The following is a 20039-nucleotide window of genomic DNA, read 5'->3' as shown; positions in this document are numbered from 1 at the left end:
TTGTCTTGACTCTTTGGGCCTAAAAGCCTAAAACCCTCTAAACCCTCCTTTGTTTTGGTTTGGTACGATATTGGTGCTTTGGTTTTGGTTGGTAGTTGGTACCAAGTTGTACTTTTGAAATAATTTTCGAAATAATTTTTTTTTTTTTTAATATAATTTTATATTTGTTTTTAGTTTTGAATCCGGAAAAAAAGGTTCGTTTGGTAATGTTTTTTTAGGGTGGTTTTTGTTGTTTATTTAAAAAATTATTCTGATGTAACATAATTATGAAAAGTTTTAAATGTTTTATAAATATTTTATATTTTAAGTTATTTATTAATATTTTTATTTTAAAAACAGAAAAAAAAATAAAATAAAATAAAAATATTCGAAGCCGAAGTTTCTTGGCAAAGGAAAAGAAAAAGGGATGATTGAGGCCCTAATGATGTCTTTATATGAGCAGAGCTAGGCCCAAACTTGTCCATGAGGTGTCCTCAACTATGCAAAGCCTAACCAATTGATCATTCCAATTCACAAGTGACAAAATGGGATCAAGACCCCAAAACAAAGAAGTAAAGAAAAAAAGATTTCAAATGTGAAGTGTGCTAAAATATTAATTAAATAATTAATTTTTTTTTTTTTTATCTAATTATGAAATAAGTCATGATATTTTTTTTAAAAAAAAAGTACATCTACAAGAAATTACAAAAAATAAAGGGGCTAGACAACTCAACAAAGAGTCCTAAATTAGCCTCATTAGTGATAATAAACAGAAATTAAAAAGAAATACATCAAATAAATGACGCGGCTTTGAATCCGCCCCCTTATTGAAATTAGTCGTGATTTAAAAATAGGTTAGCTCAAATCATGATAAGGACTGCATTCATTCGCAAGTAAAATATAAAGTAACTCCTTTTCTCTGAAACTTCCTTTTATGAAGTCTTAGCTGCCCTCCTTGCCATTCGGTTGGCCGCTTCTTTTGGTTGTGGCTCCATTTTTCTTGAAGGGATTCACTCTTTTTCATCTTGACTATTAACAAAGGCTACATTTTTTTGGACTGGCCGAGTGTCCCTATTATTGAAAATTATCGTCAGCAGCTCAACCACTTAAGGTGTTTGAACCGCTTCTAAGGTTTCTAAATTTGTCAACTTTGAATATATTTGATTGTAAAATGGGCCGCTCCCTACTAACTAGTTAGTGTTTAAAAGTATTTTTAAAAACTCTTATTTTCTAGCTTTTTAAAAAAATTAAGAGTGGCAATGACCATCCTTTTATGTATTATTTTGTCCCCCTTTTCCCTTTCCCGAATCGGAGAAAAAAAATAATAATAAGACGATGCTTCCAAGGAAAGGGAAACGGGGTAGCTGTGGAAAGGGAAATGGGGTTTGGTGAGAATAGAAATGCATTGACATGGTTGCTGTCTACTCCACCGAAGTAATGCCACGTAGCCCGTGTTCCATCTCTGCGCAGCATCCTACAACTACAAATTGGAGATAGTCTTGCTACTATTTATATCCTTAATTAATTGATATTTTAACGATGTCTCTTTGTTTAAAATGTGTGGTAATTTGTAAATATATTTATAAAATTATATAAGTCAATATTAACTCAACACATTTAATTAAACGAGTTAATTTTTTTAATAATCATACTCCACTAATTTAGTATTAAGTTTATGTGTGGTGTCCAAGGATAATATCAAAAAATGAGATTTTATAGGCCCGCCCCCCATTTGAAGTGGTGTTGTACACTTGTTGTGGTAGTGTTGTAAATCTATTATTTTTCTTTTAAAAAATGCTAAAAATATAAGAAGTGCACAACTAATACACACTAAGAATCCTTCACAGAAATAAATATTTCCTTTTTGGGATAGCCATTAGTGGTGTCCTTTAACAAGTCGATATAGAGATGTGGCAGTGGTAGGGATCTTTTGTCCAAGGGTGGTTGGACAAATCAGCTACCACAACGGCGATGATGGCAACTTTCAGTAAACTCTAACGGTGGCTCTGATGGCAACGGAAAATGAATTGAGAGAGAGAGAGGGAGTACATGCGAGAAAGAGAAGCACAAACTCAAAAAATAGTTTACGATTTTATTTTTATTTTTATTTTTATTTAAAAAAAAAAAAAGAAACAATTTTACAAGGATTAAAGAAGTTTTTCCTGGTCAAACGAAAAAAAATGTTTTTTGTTCAACCACGATTTTCAGTTATATAAAACACCAAGAAATAAAGAAAACGTTTTTTAGAAAACATTTTATGTCGAAACAAACTGAGCCTTAAACCTACAAAATGTGCTACTATTTGAGAAATGCTTGACATCCTAACATTTTTTTTCAAAATTTGGTTTCAACCTAATGTGTTACAATCTTATGAGATTGTAGCACATTTTTCAAAATGATAGATCTCATGAGATTGTGACACGTCATGTTAAAACTAAATTCTGAAAAAAAAAATAAAAATAAAAAAAAAAAAAAATTTGGATCCCTAGCTTTCCTCGCACTCTTTTGGGCTTGAGATCCACCTTTCCTAGCCCAAGTTTGACGTAAGCCTCTTGGCGGTGAAGCTCTTCCAAGTTTCAGCCTTCAGGGGGCCTCTCAAACTGGCGTTGCAAAAGCGTATTATATATGGATCGAATATGGGCCAGGTACTGGCAACTAATAAATCGATTTTGAACGACAAAAATAGCAAATTAAAAATCATTTTCAAATTTCAAAAAATTCAGTGCCTCTTTGATTATTTAATGAATAATCAATTATCTCATTTGGTTGTCATTTTATCAAGTTTTAAGTTTAAACAATTTTTCTCTTATTTTAACTTTGATTAACTATATTCTATCTTCAGACTAAAAAATAAATAAATAACTAATTTCTGAGATTTAATTCATATGAGAAATCCAAACCAAGCAGACAATAAACAAATATAAAAAATGATCTAAAACCAATTTTTAAGACATGAAGCACAAGGCAAACCCCCCTCCCCTAATTTTTACAGGTGTCAGAATATATGAAAAATATAATATATTTTTTAATATATTTCATATTGAGTCATGCAACATATCATTCATTTGTCCTCATTTTATCCCTCCAAAATTGATGTGGCTCTTAAAATCACCATTGGATCAAAATCCAATAATGATCTATCATAAATTCAATGGTGATTCTAAGAGTCGCATCAATTTTAAGAGGACAAAGGGATGATATGTAGCATTATTCTTCCATATTAGGTCATTATCAAAATATTTTCCAATCCTTATGGGAATTGTAATCAATAAGGACCTTGTGTGGCGTTAATTGTAGCTTTTAATTGTGAATATGATCAATTAGGACACGACTTTATAAAATTAACGGCTTCCTTAATTTTATTATTATTATTTTTATATCTTCTATTTTCACTTCTTAAAATAAGAATATTAACAAATAGCTAAAACAAAAAAAGAAAAAAAAATAGTTTTCATATTTACGTAATATCAAAATACATTTTTTCATGATCACATTAAAAAAAAAAAAAATTAACAAAGATAACCACATTTTTATTTTCATTTTCATTTTCCAAATCAATTATTTATGCATTTACTTTAGTAGGCCCAGTTAGTTGTTGTAAAACTCATAGTTGGATATATAATATACCTTCGCAGCTATGGTGGAAGCCTGAAAGGTCATTCCTTCTGCCTAGCACAGGTCATTTTCCTTGAAGTTATTTTATCGATCAAGTTCTACTAAAGTTTCATGTAGGTCGTTAATTAACCTTATGGTTTTATATTTATTATTTTGTCGTAACCTTACCATGGTCGATCCATGAATATATTTTCCTTATTGTCTGCCATGCAAATGTCCAGGAGGGGACCCCTTATTAAATTTCAATAAAGTTGTGTTTTCAAATTAAATTTCTAATTTCCTCTTGCAAACAACTTGCATGCATATATGAGTTACTCACGTATCTGCTCAATTCCAGTTTTCTTATAAACTGGCCGGGGGTTGATATATATATATATAATCCATTTTATTCCACTTTTACATGTATTTAAAATGCATGTGATTTTTTTTTATATATATATTAAAAATGTAAATGCATTTTAGACATAAGTCGGCTTAATTTTAGAAGATAACCGTCCCTATATAATACAAGGCTTTAAGGTTGTGAGTATGGGAATTTGCGCTTCAATTATTCATCCAAAAAAAAAAAAATTTGCGCTTCAATTAGTCATGGCGGTTGTGCAACTGAGAAAGGAGAGGAGCAAACCAAATATGAAGATAGAAAATAACTGCATGTACGGTGCTCTACGGTGGCCGGTTTTTGAGGGGGTGCTTCCAGGGATGGCGCGTGGACTCCACGCACCGTCTCTCCGGCGACAGAATTCTTCCCGACGGTGGATCTGTTGTTTGGGTGTTTTTTGTTTTGTTTGTATATTCTAGTTGTCTATTTTCACGGTCTGTCTTTATAATACTCAATTGCTACTGAATTATTTGTTGGCTTTGGTAGCTAGATCAGTCACTTTTTCTGTATTAGAGTGTGCTTAAATGTTAAGAGTGGTGCAAACGGTGTCCATGTAATATTTGTGTATTGTTTAGACAGTTGTTTCAAGTCAGAGCTTTTTCTGACTTAGAGTGTAGGGAGTTTTGGTTCTCTATTCTCTGTATTGCCTTCAGGCTTTTTTCACCAATATATGGTAGCGCATGCTATCTGTTAAAAAAAAAAAAATAGAAGAGAGAGAAAGAAAATAATTGGATGTACTAGAGTCTTCTTCTAAGATATTATTTGGGCAAATGGGGGACAGGGCTATTAAAAAGGACGTACTTCTCCATCGTTGAGGTGGCAAGGGACAATGGATGTGACTTGAGAAAATAAAATCGTCTCATCAGATCAAGAGCCAACCCAGGCTAAAGAGTAAAGAGGAGTGAGAGTGACAAATGGAAATATCATAATTTACTTTTCTTTATTTTTCTTTTCTTTTTTTTTTTTTTTTTTTTTTCTATAAGGAAAAATGTAATCATTTCATTAATACACCCAAAGGATAACATAAATACAACCGGACTGAGTCAAATTCAGACTAATACGGGGACTCAGAACAATACAAATATCCCATCTTAGTTACCCCATAACTCAGATCATACCGACAGTTGTTACAAATAAACTTAGTTAACAAAAAGGTGTCTTTGCATTAACATATGAACCTATACTTGCACTATGGAGTTAGTCACAAACAGTCTATGCTAAGAAGCAATGACCAGGCTAAATTTAACACAGAGCAAATGTAAAGACCAAGAAATTAAATAAGGCATTTGAAATTTAATAAATGATATTTATTAAATAAGATGGGACTAGTAATAAGTTCTAAGCAGATAATCTTATATGATTGAAATAAAAATGAGTCTAATATAAAATAATGAAAGTTATAATAATAGAATGCTATTAATGGGCCTTTAGGAAATAATAAGTAATTAATTGTTTTGATGAAATATGGTTAGATTAAATGTAGGGTCAAACATTAATTGTCAAAAGATAGGATCTTTAAATTAGTGGGGTCCTGATGTAAATAATAAAATGTGGGGCTTTAAAAATAAAAGACAATAACCCCTTGCCACGTGTTGGTATACGATTGGGCGGGATAGGATAACATTATCCTATTTTCTCCCTTCTCAACCACACACGTTAGCCCCTCTCCCGATTCATCTTTCTTTCATTTTCTTATCTTATTTCTCTTCTCTTCCGGCTTCTCCCCAACGCACCCCCTCTCTCTTCTTCTCTTTTCCTTTTCCTTCTCTTTTCTTCCTTCTCCCTCCTCTGTAGCCGCACACAGCAGCCCCTCCCTATTTCTCTCTTCCCCTTCTTCACACAAGTTGAGAGAGAGTAGACCGAGACTGAGAGAGTGAGACACGGAGATGGAGAGACCTGTGTGAGGACCCGATCGGTGGGTCAGCGACGGCGGAACCAAACGATGCCGGCGACGCGAGTTCTGGCCCATTCTACCGGTGGGGACTCTGGTGGTACTTAGGACCTGATTTCCGGCGGAACCCATGTACTTGGACCCGCGACCCGTGAGCCGAACCCGAGAACCCGTGTGACCCGATCTTTCGGTGGTGAAGTCCGATGCGATTTCCGACAGCCAGAGCTGAAATCCGGCAGTCCTAGTAGCGGTTTCCGGCGAGTCGTGACCTGCATGTGAGCGAAACTCGTGCAGCCCAAAACCTGTGACCCGCTGAACCCATGTGGAGACCCGATTCTCCATGTGTGTTTTCCGGCGGAAACAATGACGATTTCCGGTGGATTCTTGAGGAAAATCCCCAAGGTATATAAATCCTATAATTTTGTGGATTAATTTGTGGATTGTTGAATTAGGGTTTGATAATTTTGGGGGTTCTCTATGATTGTGTCGGCAGTCGCTATGGGTATTGAATTGAGTGTTGTGGATTTAGATTCGATTAGTGACGATTTTGTGGGTTTAGGCGATTGAGTATTATGCTGTTTTGATGAGTGTTGCGTATGGAATTTCAGTGTGTGTACCATGGAGATTTTGGGTATTTTGTAGTATTGTTTCCCTTGTTGGTCGTGTGGGCTGAATTGGATTTTGTGGGTCTAGTATAGGTGATAACCGAATAGGTTATTTTGATGGCCTTCTTGTGGATGGCCGTGTATGGGTTGATTAGTGTAATTTTGATGGGTTGTTTAGAGGTTAAATATTATGGGTGTTTGGGTAAGATAGCTACTGATTTGGAGTAGTTTATATGGGCTGTCTTTGATGAGTGTATTTTGTTGTTGAAGATTGAATTTAAGGGTTAGATTGATATTGAATTTAGGTTGATTTAGGATTGGGCTAAAACCTTAATTCTAATGTTGTTGAAGTGTAGGTAAGAATCCCTAAGTTTGATGGGTTGAATTAATTTGGAGCTTCTAGATGTTTAAAACTCTAAATTGTTAATTAGTGGATTAATTATATTTAGAATGTTAATTAATCCTAAATTATCTATGGCTTTCATGAAAAATAGGTATTTATGGGGTTAGGTCCTAATGTCAATAATTTGTATAAATTAGAGATTTTAATTGTAAACCTAAGAGTGTTACTATGTATAGGTCTAGTTAATTAATGGTTGGATTCCTTGTTATGCTTGTATGGGTATGTTGATTAAGAAGTGGTATTAGACTTTGGTGAACATTGGGTTATGGGGGTATTCCCACTTGTGGGAGAAGTTGGTCTTAATATGTAAAATGATGATTTTGAGTATATGTTAGATAAAGTTGAATCGATTAAAGTTGGATTCTTTACAACGGATCATTTGGGATAGTTATTCAAGCTTTGATTCTTTGGCTTAGTTTAATTATGTAGAGTTGATGATGTTGGGCTTAGGCGTTCACTTGGAGCCTTGGAATATGGTTATGGCTCTATAACCTAATTCCTTAAGTGTTTATATAACAAAATAATAAATAGTTAAAGATGGAGATGACAAGGGATTTGTAATTTAATCCAATTAAGTCCTAAACCTAAACTACTCGGATGGTTAGAGACTAATATGAGTAAAAGTATTAAGTGTAACGGTTAAGACTAGAAGAACAAGAGTTGTAAATTATCTTAATAATCTTAAGTCAATAAGTGTATATATATATATATATATATATGTGGTAGGAATGCATAAATAGGCTCTGGGTTCATTTAGTAATATAATTAGATAATTAGTGTTTGTCTATGTATTATAAAATACTTAAGTGTGTTATAAAGTTATGCTTAGCTTGATAAGCATTGTACGTGTACGTGTATGTGTGTATACATAAACATAAATATGCATGTAAATGTGTTAAGTATATGTGGTTAACAATGACAATAAGATATAATAATAATAAATAAACAAGATAGGACACAAACCTATAACGAACGACTAACTTAATAATAGCTTAAGGTGTTTAGCTAGCTTTAGAAGTGAGTGAGGCGACGGGTGAGCACACGGGTAGCTTTTGTGTCATAGAGTATAGAGTTCAATAGCATAGTCTAATGCTACTAATGTTTGCAGGCTTGTGTCGTGATTGGAGATGTAGACTTGTTCTCCAATGTAGAGTTCGAGTAATTGGAATCCAGTGGAAGTTCGAGTCAGGAGTCTAATGCAGCCAAGGTGGGTATTCTACTCACTGAGAAAATATATATTTTTATATACGTATTGGATTGATAAAAATATATATATTGTTTATGAAACCGAACCAACCATATGATGAATTATATGCTTTGAGATGATTTGATTAGTTTCGATTATGTTTAAATTATATCAATGATGTTTAAGAAATAGTGCAAGAGAGAAACATATTTAATTGATTTAAAGAGTTAAGTTCTGCGGTTGAGATTTAAATTATGCAAATTGTTGAGAACATGTCAAGTTGAAACTGTTTATGTTTTATGAAATTATGTTTTGAGTTTGAGAACATGTCATGTTGAAACTGTTTAGATTTTATGAAGAAATTATGTTTTGAATGATTTCAAATGGTTGCATAAAATGTTGGATTGTTTAGTTTTAAGAGAACGTGATTTAGCAACTGCATGTTTTCAGCATGATACAGTAATGAAATATATACTGGTCAAGCACGGAACATAGAGCATGTAGTATAGAGCATACATATCAGAGTAACAGTATCAGTAGAGTAACAATATCAGCACATTGAGGCCGTATCAGCAGCACATTGAGGCATGCATATCATGTATAGCATTGTTTAATGAGTGATGTTTTTATGCTATGAGTAGTTTTGCTAGACGTATTGGTATGCATAAGAGTCTTCATGAAAATATCTTATGTATATTTTTATCGGATGGTCACATGTGTTAATAGTATACATTGAACTTGAAAGTACATGGATACATGATTGCCCGGGTGCAAGTAATGGCATGTCTATGAGTAAAAAGGTTGACTGTTCTTGTTCTTCAGGAAAGACGTGTTAGCATGATTGAGTTTTAACTCTAGTGCTCTCATGATCTACTGACGTCAAGGCACGAAGCTGAAATACGATTAGAGATGGTGTGGCGAGTGTTTTGTTGACGGATGTTATCCTAGTATGGAAGAGTAAGATGCCATGTTCCTTGCTTAAGACTTATGTGTATCGTGATATATGTGATGGAGTGATCGTGTGCACATATGTCCAAGCGATCGATGAAAAGTATTATTATAGAGGGGTCTATATGTAGAATCTTCCAAGCGGTAGATTGGAACTTCTACATATGTTCACAGCTATATAGTATGTTTTAAATGTTTTCTGAATAGTCGGTGTTTGCTGCATTAGCTGTTGGTAAATTGTGGCTAATATAGTGCTCGCACGACTAAAAATAAAATAAAGGTTGGTTCTTTGTGAAAACTCAGTTAGTCTTATACCACTGAGGTCTTAGTATGTTTCATGCTAAGGCGGTGAACTCATTCTTTCACCTATGCGGATGTGGATACCACCACAACCGTGTAGATGATGTTTCTTTGGCTACAGGTATTTCGGTATAGTTGATGAATTAGTAGCAATGTGCTTGGGATATTATGACTGAAGCTTGCCGCGACGGTTGTAATTGTCGGACCACGGGCTGTCCACTATTTGATAGGTTTGGTATGGCTTGTGACGTTTGTGTCACTTATTCTTTGTTAAACCATATTGATATGTAAGTATAATGTTAATAAGACTCAAACAGATAGATGTTAAATGGCTCTTCGTTGTAATTAATTTGTGATAGATGTATAAGTTATAATTTCCGCTATTCAGATGTATGTTTTCCGCTGCATAGATAGATATGTGTTATACTCTGATTATCAGGTACATGTTATGGGGCATGTGCCATATGTTGGCTTTGCGACATATCGTCATGCCACTATGAGGACTCGTTTTACATTTTATTAAAAAAAAAAAAAAAAAAAAAGGGGTCATCACAGCAAACTGTCAAATACAATCTGTATACAAGAACAAGAAAACACCCAAAACAGAAGCTGTCGTCAGAGGAAAGCACCATCGGAGACACGCGCCGGCACCGGAAGATCCCCTGTAGAAGCCAAACAACATAAACCCCCGAACTCCACCAAACACGGTAACAGAGACAGAACGTGGTCATCACGAGCGGCCCAAGGAGTGAAAAACACCCTGGCGCGTGATGACCACGCGCCATTCACTGATGAGCTTTTCGACCATAGCAAACAGTGGCAGAACCGGAGGATGACGGCGAGCAAGACTGGGGGACGCATGTCGACCATAGAACTGCGGAATAGAGCAGATCTGGCCTTGAAGAATGATAAAAACTGGAGCATGCCAAATCGTTCCGCCGGCGACACGAGCAGCGGTCTCTTTCCCTCTGGGACCTCTCTGGAGTGTTTTCCTGCCAAAACAAAGGAAACCTAAAAAACTAAAAAATCAAACCACACTCCATAGTCCAAAAGGACTAGGAAGACTAAAACCACCACCGGAATAAGGCCGGGGGGACTCAAAACTCCACTGCCCTAGTGGCTGGGAGACTCTAGTCTCCACTGGAGCAACCCAGGGAGGAACAAAAACCTTTCTAGCCTTAAAAGGGCTAAGAGAGGAAACAAATCCGGGAGGAGGGAGGCTTTGGAGCCTCCCTCCTCCGGCAACCCACCACACTGTTTAGAAGAAAAGTTTTCTGGAGAAAAGAGAGAGATGTTCCCCTTCTCCATAACGCTTTTTATAATTTACTTTATTGTGCCCATTGATACGTACCTATTGTGTTTGTCATATAATTATCCACCACCAAATGACCTCTAAGTTTTTGTTTTCTATTAAGAATATGTTTTGAATTGCGATTTTGTAGACAATAAGTGCGATTTTAAACTAAATCGCAAAACATAAATAGTTTGGAAATTGCGTTTTTAAAAATTACGATTTGAAAACGTAGAAAATTTGCCTTTTCAAATCGCAGCTAATTAATATGGTGTTTTTTTGAAACCGCATATTTTTAAAGGCTAATTTGCGATTTTAAAGGCTAAATTGCGATTTTGCCAAACGCTTAACTGCGTTTTTAAAAATCATTTTTTTTCAAATTGTACATTTTAAAATCGTTATTTTAAATTACAAATTCAAATGGACCCTAACTTACGCTTCCAAATGCACATTTTTTTTGAAGTGTATCATTAAAAATTATCATTTAATTCTAAATTTAATAATAATTTTTAGTTCTAGGTCAGGAAGTGTGAGTAATATTTATCAAAAAGAAAAAAAAAAAAACCAACACAAGTGTTGTTTCTAAAATTTTTGGACACCATTCTTATTGGTTACTAATATTAAGGACTAAACATAAGCATATGGTGTTGCTGTGGTGTAGTGGTTATCACGTTAGTCTTACACACTAAAGGTCCCCAGTTCGATCCTGGGCAGCAACACGTACGTCGGTAGTTTTAATTTTAAAATTCAAGGCAGTTTTTAGAGCAAAGTGGGCTGCGAAAGTCTCATTAATTGGTGGAGTGACGATATGTGGCTGCACGTAGCAAAATTAATATGACCCACAATTTATTTCATCTAAAATAATCAACCGATCGAAAATCATGCATTCTGCAGCTGAAAATTCCTGAGTAATTTTCTGCCCCCACCAACAAAACCTTAAAATTATTACTTTTTTTTTTTTTTTTTAAAAATGACTAAATATAATATTTGTGGTAATTCTAGTATGAAAAGTCCGAATTGCATTGAATCCTTAAAAATATTTGTAAGAGGCTCCTAAATCCGGATGAAGCCTGCCTGTCCGAAATGACGTGAATTCCCGGCAATCCAATAATTCCAAACCCCAAAAGACTATAATTATTAATGCAGTCGTGGAGTTAGTAATGAATTATTTGAAAAATTATTATTCAATGAATGAATTCATTTGTGGCGTTCAATTAATGCTCTCACGGAACACAAGGAGCATTGGGTTCAAGGCAGCTAGCTGATCGATGACCTTTTTCCTTCTACTTCTGATTATTATAATAACTAAATTACGAGTTATTTCAAAAACTCCCCTTTATAAACCTTAAATATTAATATGGTTTGTGCTTTAATTTAATTTGTCGTATATATATACACACACCACCCATATATATATATATATATATATATATATATATATATATTTACAGATGGAAGGGGATGGCACTTTAATTTAATTAATATTAAATTTTTCTTGTTAAATCTTAGCTTCAAATTTACGCATTCACACTTTTGGGACACTTGTAGCCGTAATTAATGTAATATAATATAATATAATTAAGCTTTTTGCTGCATTTATATATGAAGAAGCTCTTTAATTTAATTAATCGCCTCTTTTCTAGTTGGACTCCCTTTCTAGTTAGTGTACGGACCGCACCAATCCAGCAATAGCAACTGGCTTATGAAAAGTACATCGATCGAACGATCACGTCTTCATAAAGCAAAGAAAAAAAAATTAAAAAGAATACAAATTAAAATGGCACTCAGAAAAATTAAATGAATTTTAAATTTCTGTTTTATGTAAAAATGGCGTTCAAAGTTTCACTCTTTTTTAATTTATATATTTCTGTTGAAAATAAATAGCAAAAATTTGAAAATTAAGTGTTTGATGCTCTATTTGTTTTGTTTTGTTCTTTTTTTTAAAGGGTGTTTGGAGCCGATCGATCGTTGAACCGTTTTCTCTGCCAATTAGAGCAAAGACCAAGGTAGTGGTGGCTGGATAATGCCGGCCTTTTATGCTCAGAAAATGGTGGCTTTTCTGTACTAATTAATTAGAGCAAAGGGACCATTGTGGTGCTGGCATGGCTACAAGTATTAATGCCCTTTCTGTTCAGAAAATGATGGCTGCACATACACGTACGCAGGGATATATAATTAAGAATAGCTGATTCAAAAGTTGATGGACATTCCACATCCGCCCAATGGAATGTGGGTCACATGGGTGTAGTATATATATATATATATATATATATATGTAGCATTTCTCCTATTAAAAATGGAGTAATGTTATATACTATACTCTTATTCCACTGCCACTTCAATTCTTAATTTTTTTTTTTTTTTTAAACAATGGCTAATAAGCATTGCCACATCAATTTAAATTTAGTGAGTAATACTAAGTACTACTACACCAATATCCTACTAGGCTGATATGACAGTTCCTATCAACCTTTGATTTTTTTTATTATTATTATTTTTAACAATAGCTAATCCAATAAATTATGGACACTGCCATATCAACCTAGTGAAATTAGAGTATAACATTTAGCATTGCTCTAATTTAATAGATTCGATTGACGAATCTTTCTCTAGGGTTAAAAATTTAATAGACTGAGTTTAAAAATAGGGGAAAAGACACTTTGCCCTCCCTGATTTATCCACGTTGTGGCAATATACCCCCCAATGTACCAAAATTTAGATATGACCCCCCCCCCCCCCCCGGAATTTGCCAACGCTTGGCGAAAAATACAATCCGTCTATTCGCCCGTCTGTTTGGACGGAAAATCGGTCACGTGCAACGCACGTGACCGTTTAATTGAAAAACATTCCCAAAATACCCCTGTCCCCATCACCCTTTATATCCGGTTCAAACCCACCAAATACCCGGTTCAAACCCCCGGAATATAAATAACCTGAAATGCTTCAAACCCACCAAGGACAGTACCCTCAAGTCACGTGTTTCGCCACACCAGGCTCTAGGTTGTCCAAGAACCAGGAGTCCACATCCCATAGGGTCCAATTCTGCGTCGACGAGACGTGCGGGTCGTCAGTCGTGGTCGAGTTTCTCCACGGCAATGTTCTCCGTTGGCGTGGAGATACTTGCCACACCAGGTCCTCAGCTTCAGCTAAAACCCATCACATATCGGCTCCCACTCGTACTTCCAGTCGTAGGCCTTTTCCAGCACGGTCTTGAGCACCTTGCATTTGGTCATGACTAGAAGAAACGCCATGTTCGTGGCAGTCAGATACATGCCATAGTAGGTTCTCAAGCGTATAGCATGGCTTTTCCCTTCGACCAACTCAATGAACCACACGGCCCTCCACGACGAACCGTTGCGGCTCTGGCGGACCTTCTTTTTGTCATCATTGGCAACTAGGTATTTTTTCAGGTGTCTTCCGATTTTCACGGCCTTGGCACGATCAGATATATAGAGGTTAAACTCTAATAATTGGATTTCAGGGATTGTGACATGTGGACTGTATGTTCATACGTGGCTATTGCTGCATGAGAAGATGAACCTTTCATTCTTCTTCTCTTCTTTTCTATCTTCTTCCTCAAATTTCTCTTAGTTTCTTTCTATTCTTCCTAAAGAATCAGCTGTAACAATTCAGAACAGCTGTTACAAGGCTGCTACTATCCTCAAAGAGCACAAAGCTCCAATTGTTGAGTGCCTTGTAAAAGAAATTGCAAAACCAGCTAAAGATTCAGTAACTGAGGCATCAAACTCATTTTGATTTTCATGTTATCACACAAAGAATGTTATCCTGTGAAGTTCTTGGAGAAAACTTGGATCCTCTATTCAACTTTGTTCTATCCAACCGAAATAGAGGACCCTGTTCAAACCTCCTCATCTCAGGCCGTCTGCAAGCCACGTGCGAGCACAGTCTCAAACCCGGGCTCTGAGACACGCCCCTGTACGCGAACCAATCTGCCAGGAACCCATCGCGTATCGGCGTTGGTACGTTGCACCCGAAGTCGCTCAGCAATGGACAGCCCCAACAGTTCACGTTCCGTGGATGAGGGTGGGGGAGCGGGTGTGGGTTCCATGTAAGCAATGAGCGCATAGGTGCGCCCGAACTCGCCGCAGAGGCGACCATGGCAGTAAGCTCGCGGGTGTTGGCTTCCATTTTCCTGCACGATGTTGATCAGAAGGTGGAGAAGATGTACGTGACCAAAGAAAGCTTGAAGACGACTTTCAACTAAACCAATACTGAAACGCAGCGTTTAATAGGGGGCAATTTTGGGAATGACTTATGCTTAAATGGTCACGAGAGTTGCACATGACCGATTTTCCATCTACACAAACGGGCGAGTGGACAGAAAGTATAACTTACCACAAGTTGGCAAGTTCGGGAGTCATCTCTTAATTTTGGTACATTGGAGGGTATATTGCCACAACGTGGATAAATCAGGGGGGGTAAAGTGTCTTTTCCCCTTAAAAATATTTCTCGAACTTTGTGGCTTGTGCCATTACCATGCTTCCATTAATAAAGCTTTGTGCCATTAACCTCTTTTACCGCCATTAACGTACTTTGTGGCTTGTGCCATAACCATACTTCCATGAATTATAAAGCTTTGTGCCATTAACTTACTTCCATTCAAATAGGGCCGGGCATCCATAATGAAGGTGGGGGGATAAGAATGATTTCACATGAAAAATCGGTGGTAGTTGTCCCAATTAATTAACTTTTTCTTGGAGGCCTAGGAACCGACATCTCTAGTTAATAAAAAGCAATGGAACTTGTCACAAGATCATGAAAGATCGATATATATAGAGAGAGATAAATGTTAAAGTATATGGATCTCCTATCAGTTTACACAGCTAGCCAAACCTCATTGAAGGCAAAATGTTAAACAAATCCAGAGTCCTGACGGAGATGGAGGAGTTGAATTATATATATACGTACATCTGCAGAATACAGTAATAGGTCTTATTTCTTAACCTACCGCACATACAGAGGAGTATGTGGAATTCGTATTTGTATTTAAAGTTCACCATTTTTCCTGCGTACGTACAGTACACATGCAGATTGCAGACTGCAGTCAAAAACGACAAAAGGGGCTTTATTTTAATTTCGACACAGCTGAAATCTTTTACACTTTGATAAAATATTGTAGCGAATCCAGTAACAATTTTGTCACTTGCTGCATTTCCCATCAACCTATGCTTGCTTAATTATTTCAAGAACTAATTAAAAACTCTTGTATGCATGACTACTTTTTTTTTTTTTTCTTTTTTAATTTTTTTTTATGTATTATGGTTACATGGATGACTAATTTCGAGTACCCCATCTAAATTAAAGGCAAGAAATGATCAGAGTAGTGACGTCGTGACGAGATACATGAAATTAAGAAGCAAATGCATATCCAGCAGCCTGGTTTTTGAAGCAACGCATATCAAAGACCAGCAGACTAGCCTAGAGCTTCACAATCTCAGGAATATGAACAGGGTATCGATCAATGCAATCAGCCCACGGCCCATCGGTTGGTGCCTTTATGCTTCGGTTGCACTTCCACACTGCACTGTTACACTTGAAACCACTCCCAAACGCTATCTGCCAAACCCTATTCCCCTTCTTCATCCTCCCCTTTGCCTCTATATACCCCAGCTCGTACCACAGCGACGAAGACGACGTGTTCCCGAACCGGTGCAGCGTCATCCTCGAAGCCTCCACGTGCTCCGCCGAGAGCTGCAGGTTCTTCTGCAGTTCGTCAATGACCGCACGGCCGCCGGCGTGGATACAGAAGTGCTCGAAAGCTTGCTTGAAGTCAGGGATATAAGGCTTCCACTTCTTGCTAAAGACTTTTCGGCCAATGAGGGTGAGAAGGAAAAGGAGTTGCTCTGAAGCAGGAAGAACAAGAGGCCCAATGGTTGTGATGTTTGATTTCAAGGCCTCCCCTGCTATGGCCATGAGATCTTTTGACAGAGAAATCCCTACTTTGCCCTCTCTGTCTTCTTCTTCGTAAACACAGCGGTAGGCTTTGTCGTCAGCTCCTTTGTGGGTTCTCACCACGTGTACTAACCGGTATTTGGCTCGCCTTCGCTCTGATCTTCGGTTCGATAGAAGAATAGCAGCTCCACCCATTCGGAAGAGACAATTAGGAAGAAGCATAGCTCTCTCATTTCCTTGGTAATAGTTTGGCGTAATGATCTCTGTGCTCACAACCACAGCATTTGAATTGGGATGAACCTGCCACGATTAAATTCTTCGTTATTATAAGTTTAAATTTTTAAGATAAATAATGATTTTACATAATATGAACAAATATATGTTATAAGTTCAAATTTTGACTTTACAATTCACTCTTTATTTTAATTAAATATTTTATTTGTTGGACCTCGATCACTCATAAAATGAGAATTTGAACCTGCACACATGAAGAATAATACTCGAATATAAATTACATAATTAAATTCATAGCTTATTATCAGATTAAAATTTTGAGATAAATGATGATGTAACGAACTTGAAGAAGATCACGCGCCAAGTCGATGGAGATAAGTCCGGCACTGCAGCCCATCCCAGAGAGGTTAAAGCTCCTTATGTTGCTTCTCAGCTTGTACTTGTTGATCACCATGGCCGATAACGAAGGGGTTGGCGAGAAAAGGCTGCAATTCAAGATAAAAATATCGATGTCTTTAGGCTTAAGCCCCGTCTTCTTGAACAAAGAATCCATGGCCGAGAAAATAACGAGCTCGGCCTCGCCTCTCGCCGCTTCCATGGTTGGTTTGGGTGGGATGTAATGGATCGCAGGAGGCAAACATGTCTCCTCCCCAAGACCAGAGCGCTCGAGGATTCTCATCTGGAACTCAACGCTCTTTGGGTTGTCCTTCAGGTTGAGCCTCGAGTGTTCCATGAAGGTTGCAAAGGGCACCCGGCATGTGACCGGGGGCTTGAAGCAGGCGTAGTCCACGAGGAAGATGGTCCGTGGCTTCGACATGAAGTAAACGGTGGTGATAAAGATGATGAGGAAAGAGGAGCACAGGATTTGCACGAGGTCGACTTGGAGGGACCTCCAAAGGTTCAATATTTCGCCAGGGCCCATCCTGAGAACCTCTATGAAGATCCCAGCCATGATCGGTATTAGCGTGAGTGTGAGAATGTGGTTCACGAGATATTGGTACCCAAGCTTCACATACTTTAGCTTGACGGAGTTGGAAAAGTCCGGCAAGATTGGAGGCATGTTTGCTCTAAGAGAGAGAGAGAGAGAGAAATAGCTAGAGGAGGTTTGGTTGAGATATAACCAGGTGGTGCGAGGAAGGGGGAGGGTGGGGATCGATGATTTAAAGGGCAGTGAGGGAGGCAGATGAGAGGATTAAATGAAGGACTCCACGTCACTCAACGCTCACTTAACATGGTTTTAATATTCATTTAACTCCCCTTACCACTTGGAACCAACCCTGGCCACCAAGGGATTGGAAATGATTTCAAATAAAAGATTAAATTCTAACCATGTATATAAAGCCATTGTTAATACATTTTTTTTTTTTTAAATTCAAATAATATGAAATTATGTATATCATGAAATGTACTAATTTTAAATTCTAATTATAAAATAAATAGTATCATTTTCATTTGAAATGAAGAGGACCTATGCCAATTAACAATACACCGGGATACCCATTGTTTTTGGTGCTCTTTTATGCCAATTTGTGCTTGCTTCCTTTGTCATAGGACCCAATAATGGCCTTCTTGCTTTTTGCTACCCTAAAAAATATGGCAGGAACATCGAAGAGGATAGAATGGTTGGAAAAGATTGACATGCATGGGATCATATCACTACAAAAAAAGAAAAAAAGAGAGAATTATTGATGGTTTTTTTAGAACTGTCTGTAAAAAAAAAAAAAAAAATAAAATAAAATAAAATAAAATAAAATAAAATAAAATTGTGGACGGTTTGAACCAAATCGTTTGTAACTGTTATAGACGGTTTGGTCCCAAACCGTTTGCACATATTGTAAGTTCAATTCTTGCATTCATATGAACACAACTTCAATTCAATTTCTCCCAAAATATTTTTGCCCACAAAACTTTCTGTCTTTCCCTCCTCCCTTCCTCTCCTTGCTCCCTACACCCGACCGAAAAGGAGACCACTAGCTACCAACGCCAACACAACAAAGCAACCATGAAGAACTTAGATCACTAGCTCGATCGGATCGCGTCGTCGAGGAACTCAGAGTTGCGCGTCGTCGACTCACATAGTCATTGCACTCACCGCCCGGCTTCCACTCGCCGATGCGATCCAAGCTCAGCAACATGTCGGAGACCTCGTCCTTCGAGTCGCTGGAGAACTCATAGGGGAAGCTTGCCGAAAACTCCAAGGCGATAGTCACCGTCGAAAGGTTCACGCAGTACTCGCCGCTTCCGTCGCCGAGGGACCGCTAGAAAAGGCCGGAGAACACGAAGTTCCCGTCGCCAGTGACAATGATCAACCGGGCGAGGAGAGAAGACCTTCCGCCGTCGATGACGAATGTGGGGCCGATTGTCGGCGAGGAAGGCCAGAGATCCGATTGGTGGGGACGTAAGATTAAGAGGGAGGAGACCGATGGTGAGGAGGCTAGGGTTTAGATGCTATTAATATTAATAAATAAATAAATGATAATAATATAAAAAAAATGATATTAATATAAATAATAATAATAATTAATGATTCTAGACAGTTTTGCCCAAACTGTCCATAACCCGAATTTCAAACCCATGTTTTTGGATTGTTTTAAACCATTCAGAATAAACCATCTGGACTTTATTCAAAATAATTTTTGACCATTTCTAGACAGTTTGAAATCATTCAAAAATTGCTGATTTTTCATAATGTATATGAGGGATTAGCCTTGAAGAGTAAGAGTATGAAAGAAAAATTACTTAAAATATATTATATTAGTAAATATAAAATAATTATGATAATAAATTAGTGCAAATAGTATTATTAATCAACTTCAAGTCGGTTGAGGAATTATACATCGCATCTTCAAGATAATTGTTATGGAATGTAATTACCTGATGCGTTCCGATCGAATGGATTCAGATTGATACCATCAAAGGGGTCACGTACGTGAAGTTATAATTAATGAGTTGACGTTAGTATTGACTTCTTTCACGAATTTGAAGGCTACCATAAAACTAAAAAACAAAAGTCAGAGTAGACCAATTTTTTTTTTAATCATTTCCTTATCTTGGTATATAAGTTGGGGGTTGGGGAGAGGGTCTTTAATGCAGTGGTGTGATGGTGTCCCAACTAACACGACTCTATATTTTATATTATTTTTTTTTAAAAAAAAATCATTTAAATTTTGTCTACTTTTATCATTTTTACAATCTTTTTCGTAAAGTTAAAAAAGTCTCAATTTAATGTATCAAATTTTAAAAAATTTATAATCTTACCATTTTGTTAAAATTTTTCATTAAATTTTAAGAGTAC

At 36.7% G+C, this 20039-nt stretch overlaps 1 protein-coding gene, 1 long non-coding RNA gene and 1 other non-coding gene across 3 annotated transcripts; 2 read left to right on the top strand and 1 right to left on the bottom strand.

Moving 5' to 3' along the window:
* The first annotated feature begins 5693 nt into the window (after positions 1-5693).
* LOC133866911 (uncharacterized) lies at positions 5694-9689 on the top strand. Its single transcript, XR_009899945.1, has 3 exons — positions 5694-6266; positions 7981-8079; positions 9407-9689. It is a non-coding gene; the product is annotated as an uncharacterized LOC133866911 (long non-coding RNA).
* A 1554-nt stretch (positions 9690-11243) lies between these two features.
* On the top strand, positions 11244-11316 carry TRNAV-UAC (transfer RNA valine (anticodon UAC)). The gene has a single exon. It is a non-coding gene; the product is annotated as a tRNA-Val (tRNA).
* A 4341-nt stretch (positions 11317-15657) lies between these two features.
* On the bottom strand, positions 15658-17877 carry LOC133867431 (3-ketoacyl-CoA synthase 6). Its single transcript, XM_062304194.1, has 2 exons — positions 17088-17877; positions 15658-16810 (listed from the first exon to the last, which is right to left on the bottom strand). Exons 1-2 carry the CDS (start codon positions 17802-17804, stop codon positions 16037-16039), a joined length of 1491 nt encoding a protein of 496 aa, XP_062160178.1. The 5' UTR covers positions 17805-17877; the 3' UTR covers positions 15658-16036.
* Between the last annotated feature and the right edge of the window lie 2162 nt (positions 17878-20039).

This window comes from Alnus glutinosa, chromosome 4, assembly GCF_958979055.1.
Source record: "Alnus glutinosa chromosome 4, dhAlnGlut1.1, whole genome shotgun sequence".
In the NCBI taxonomy this organism is placed as follows: domain Eukaryota; kingdom Viridiplantae; phylum Streptophyta; class Magnoliopsida; order Fagales; family Betulaceae; genus Alnus; species Alnus glutinosa.
The sequence above is the reverse complement of the archived record's forward strand: the minus strand, read 5'-3'. Positions and strand labels throughout refer to the sequence as shown.

Excerpts from the sequence above, each read along its gene's own strand:
- LOC133867431 (XM_062304194.1), bottom strand. The coding sequence starts at position 17,804 with ATGCCTCCAATCTTGCCGGACTTTTCCAACTCCGTCAAGCTAAAGTAT. Across the intron at positions 16,811-17,087 it reads TGGCGCGTGATCTTCTTCAA|GTTCATCCCAATTCAAATGC; the intron begins GTTCGTTACATC and ends TAATCGTGGCAG.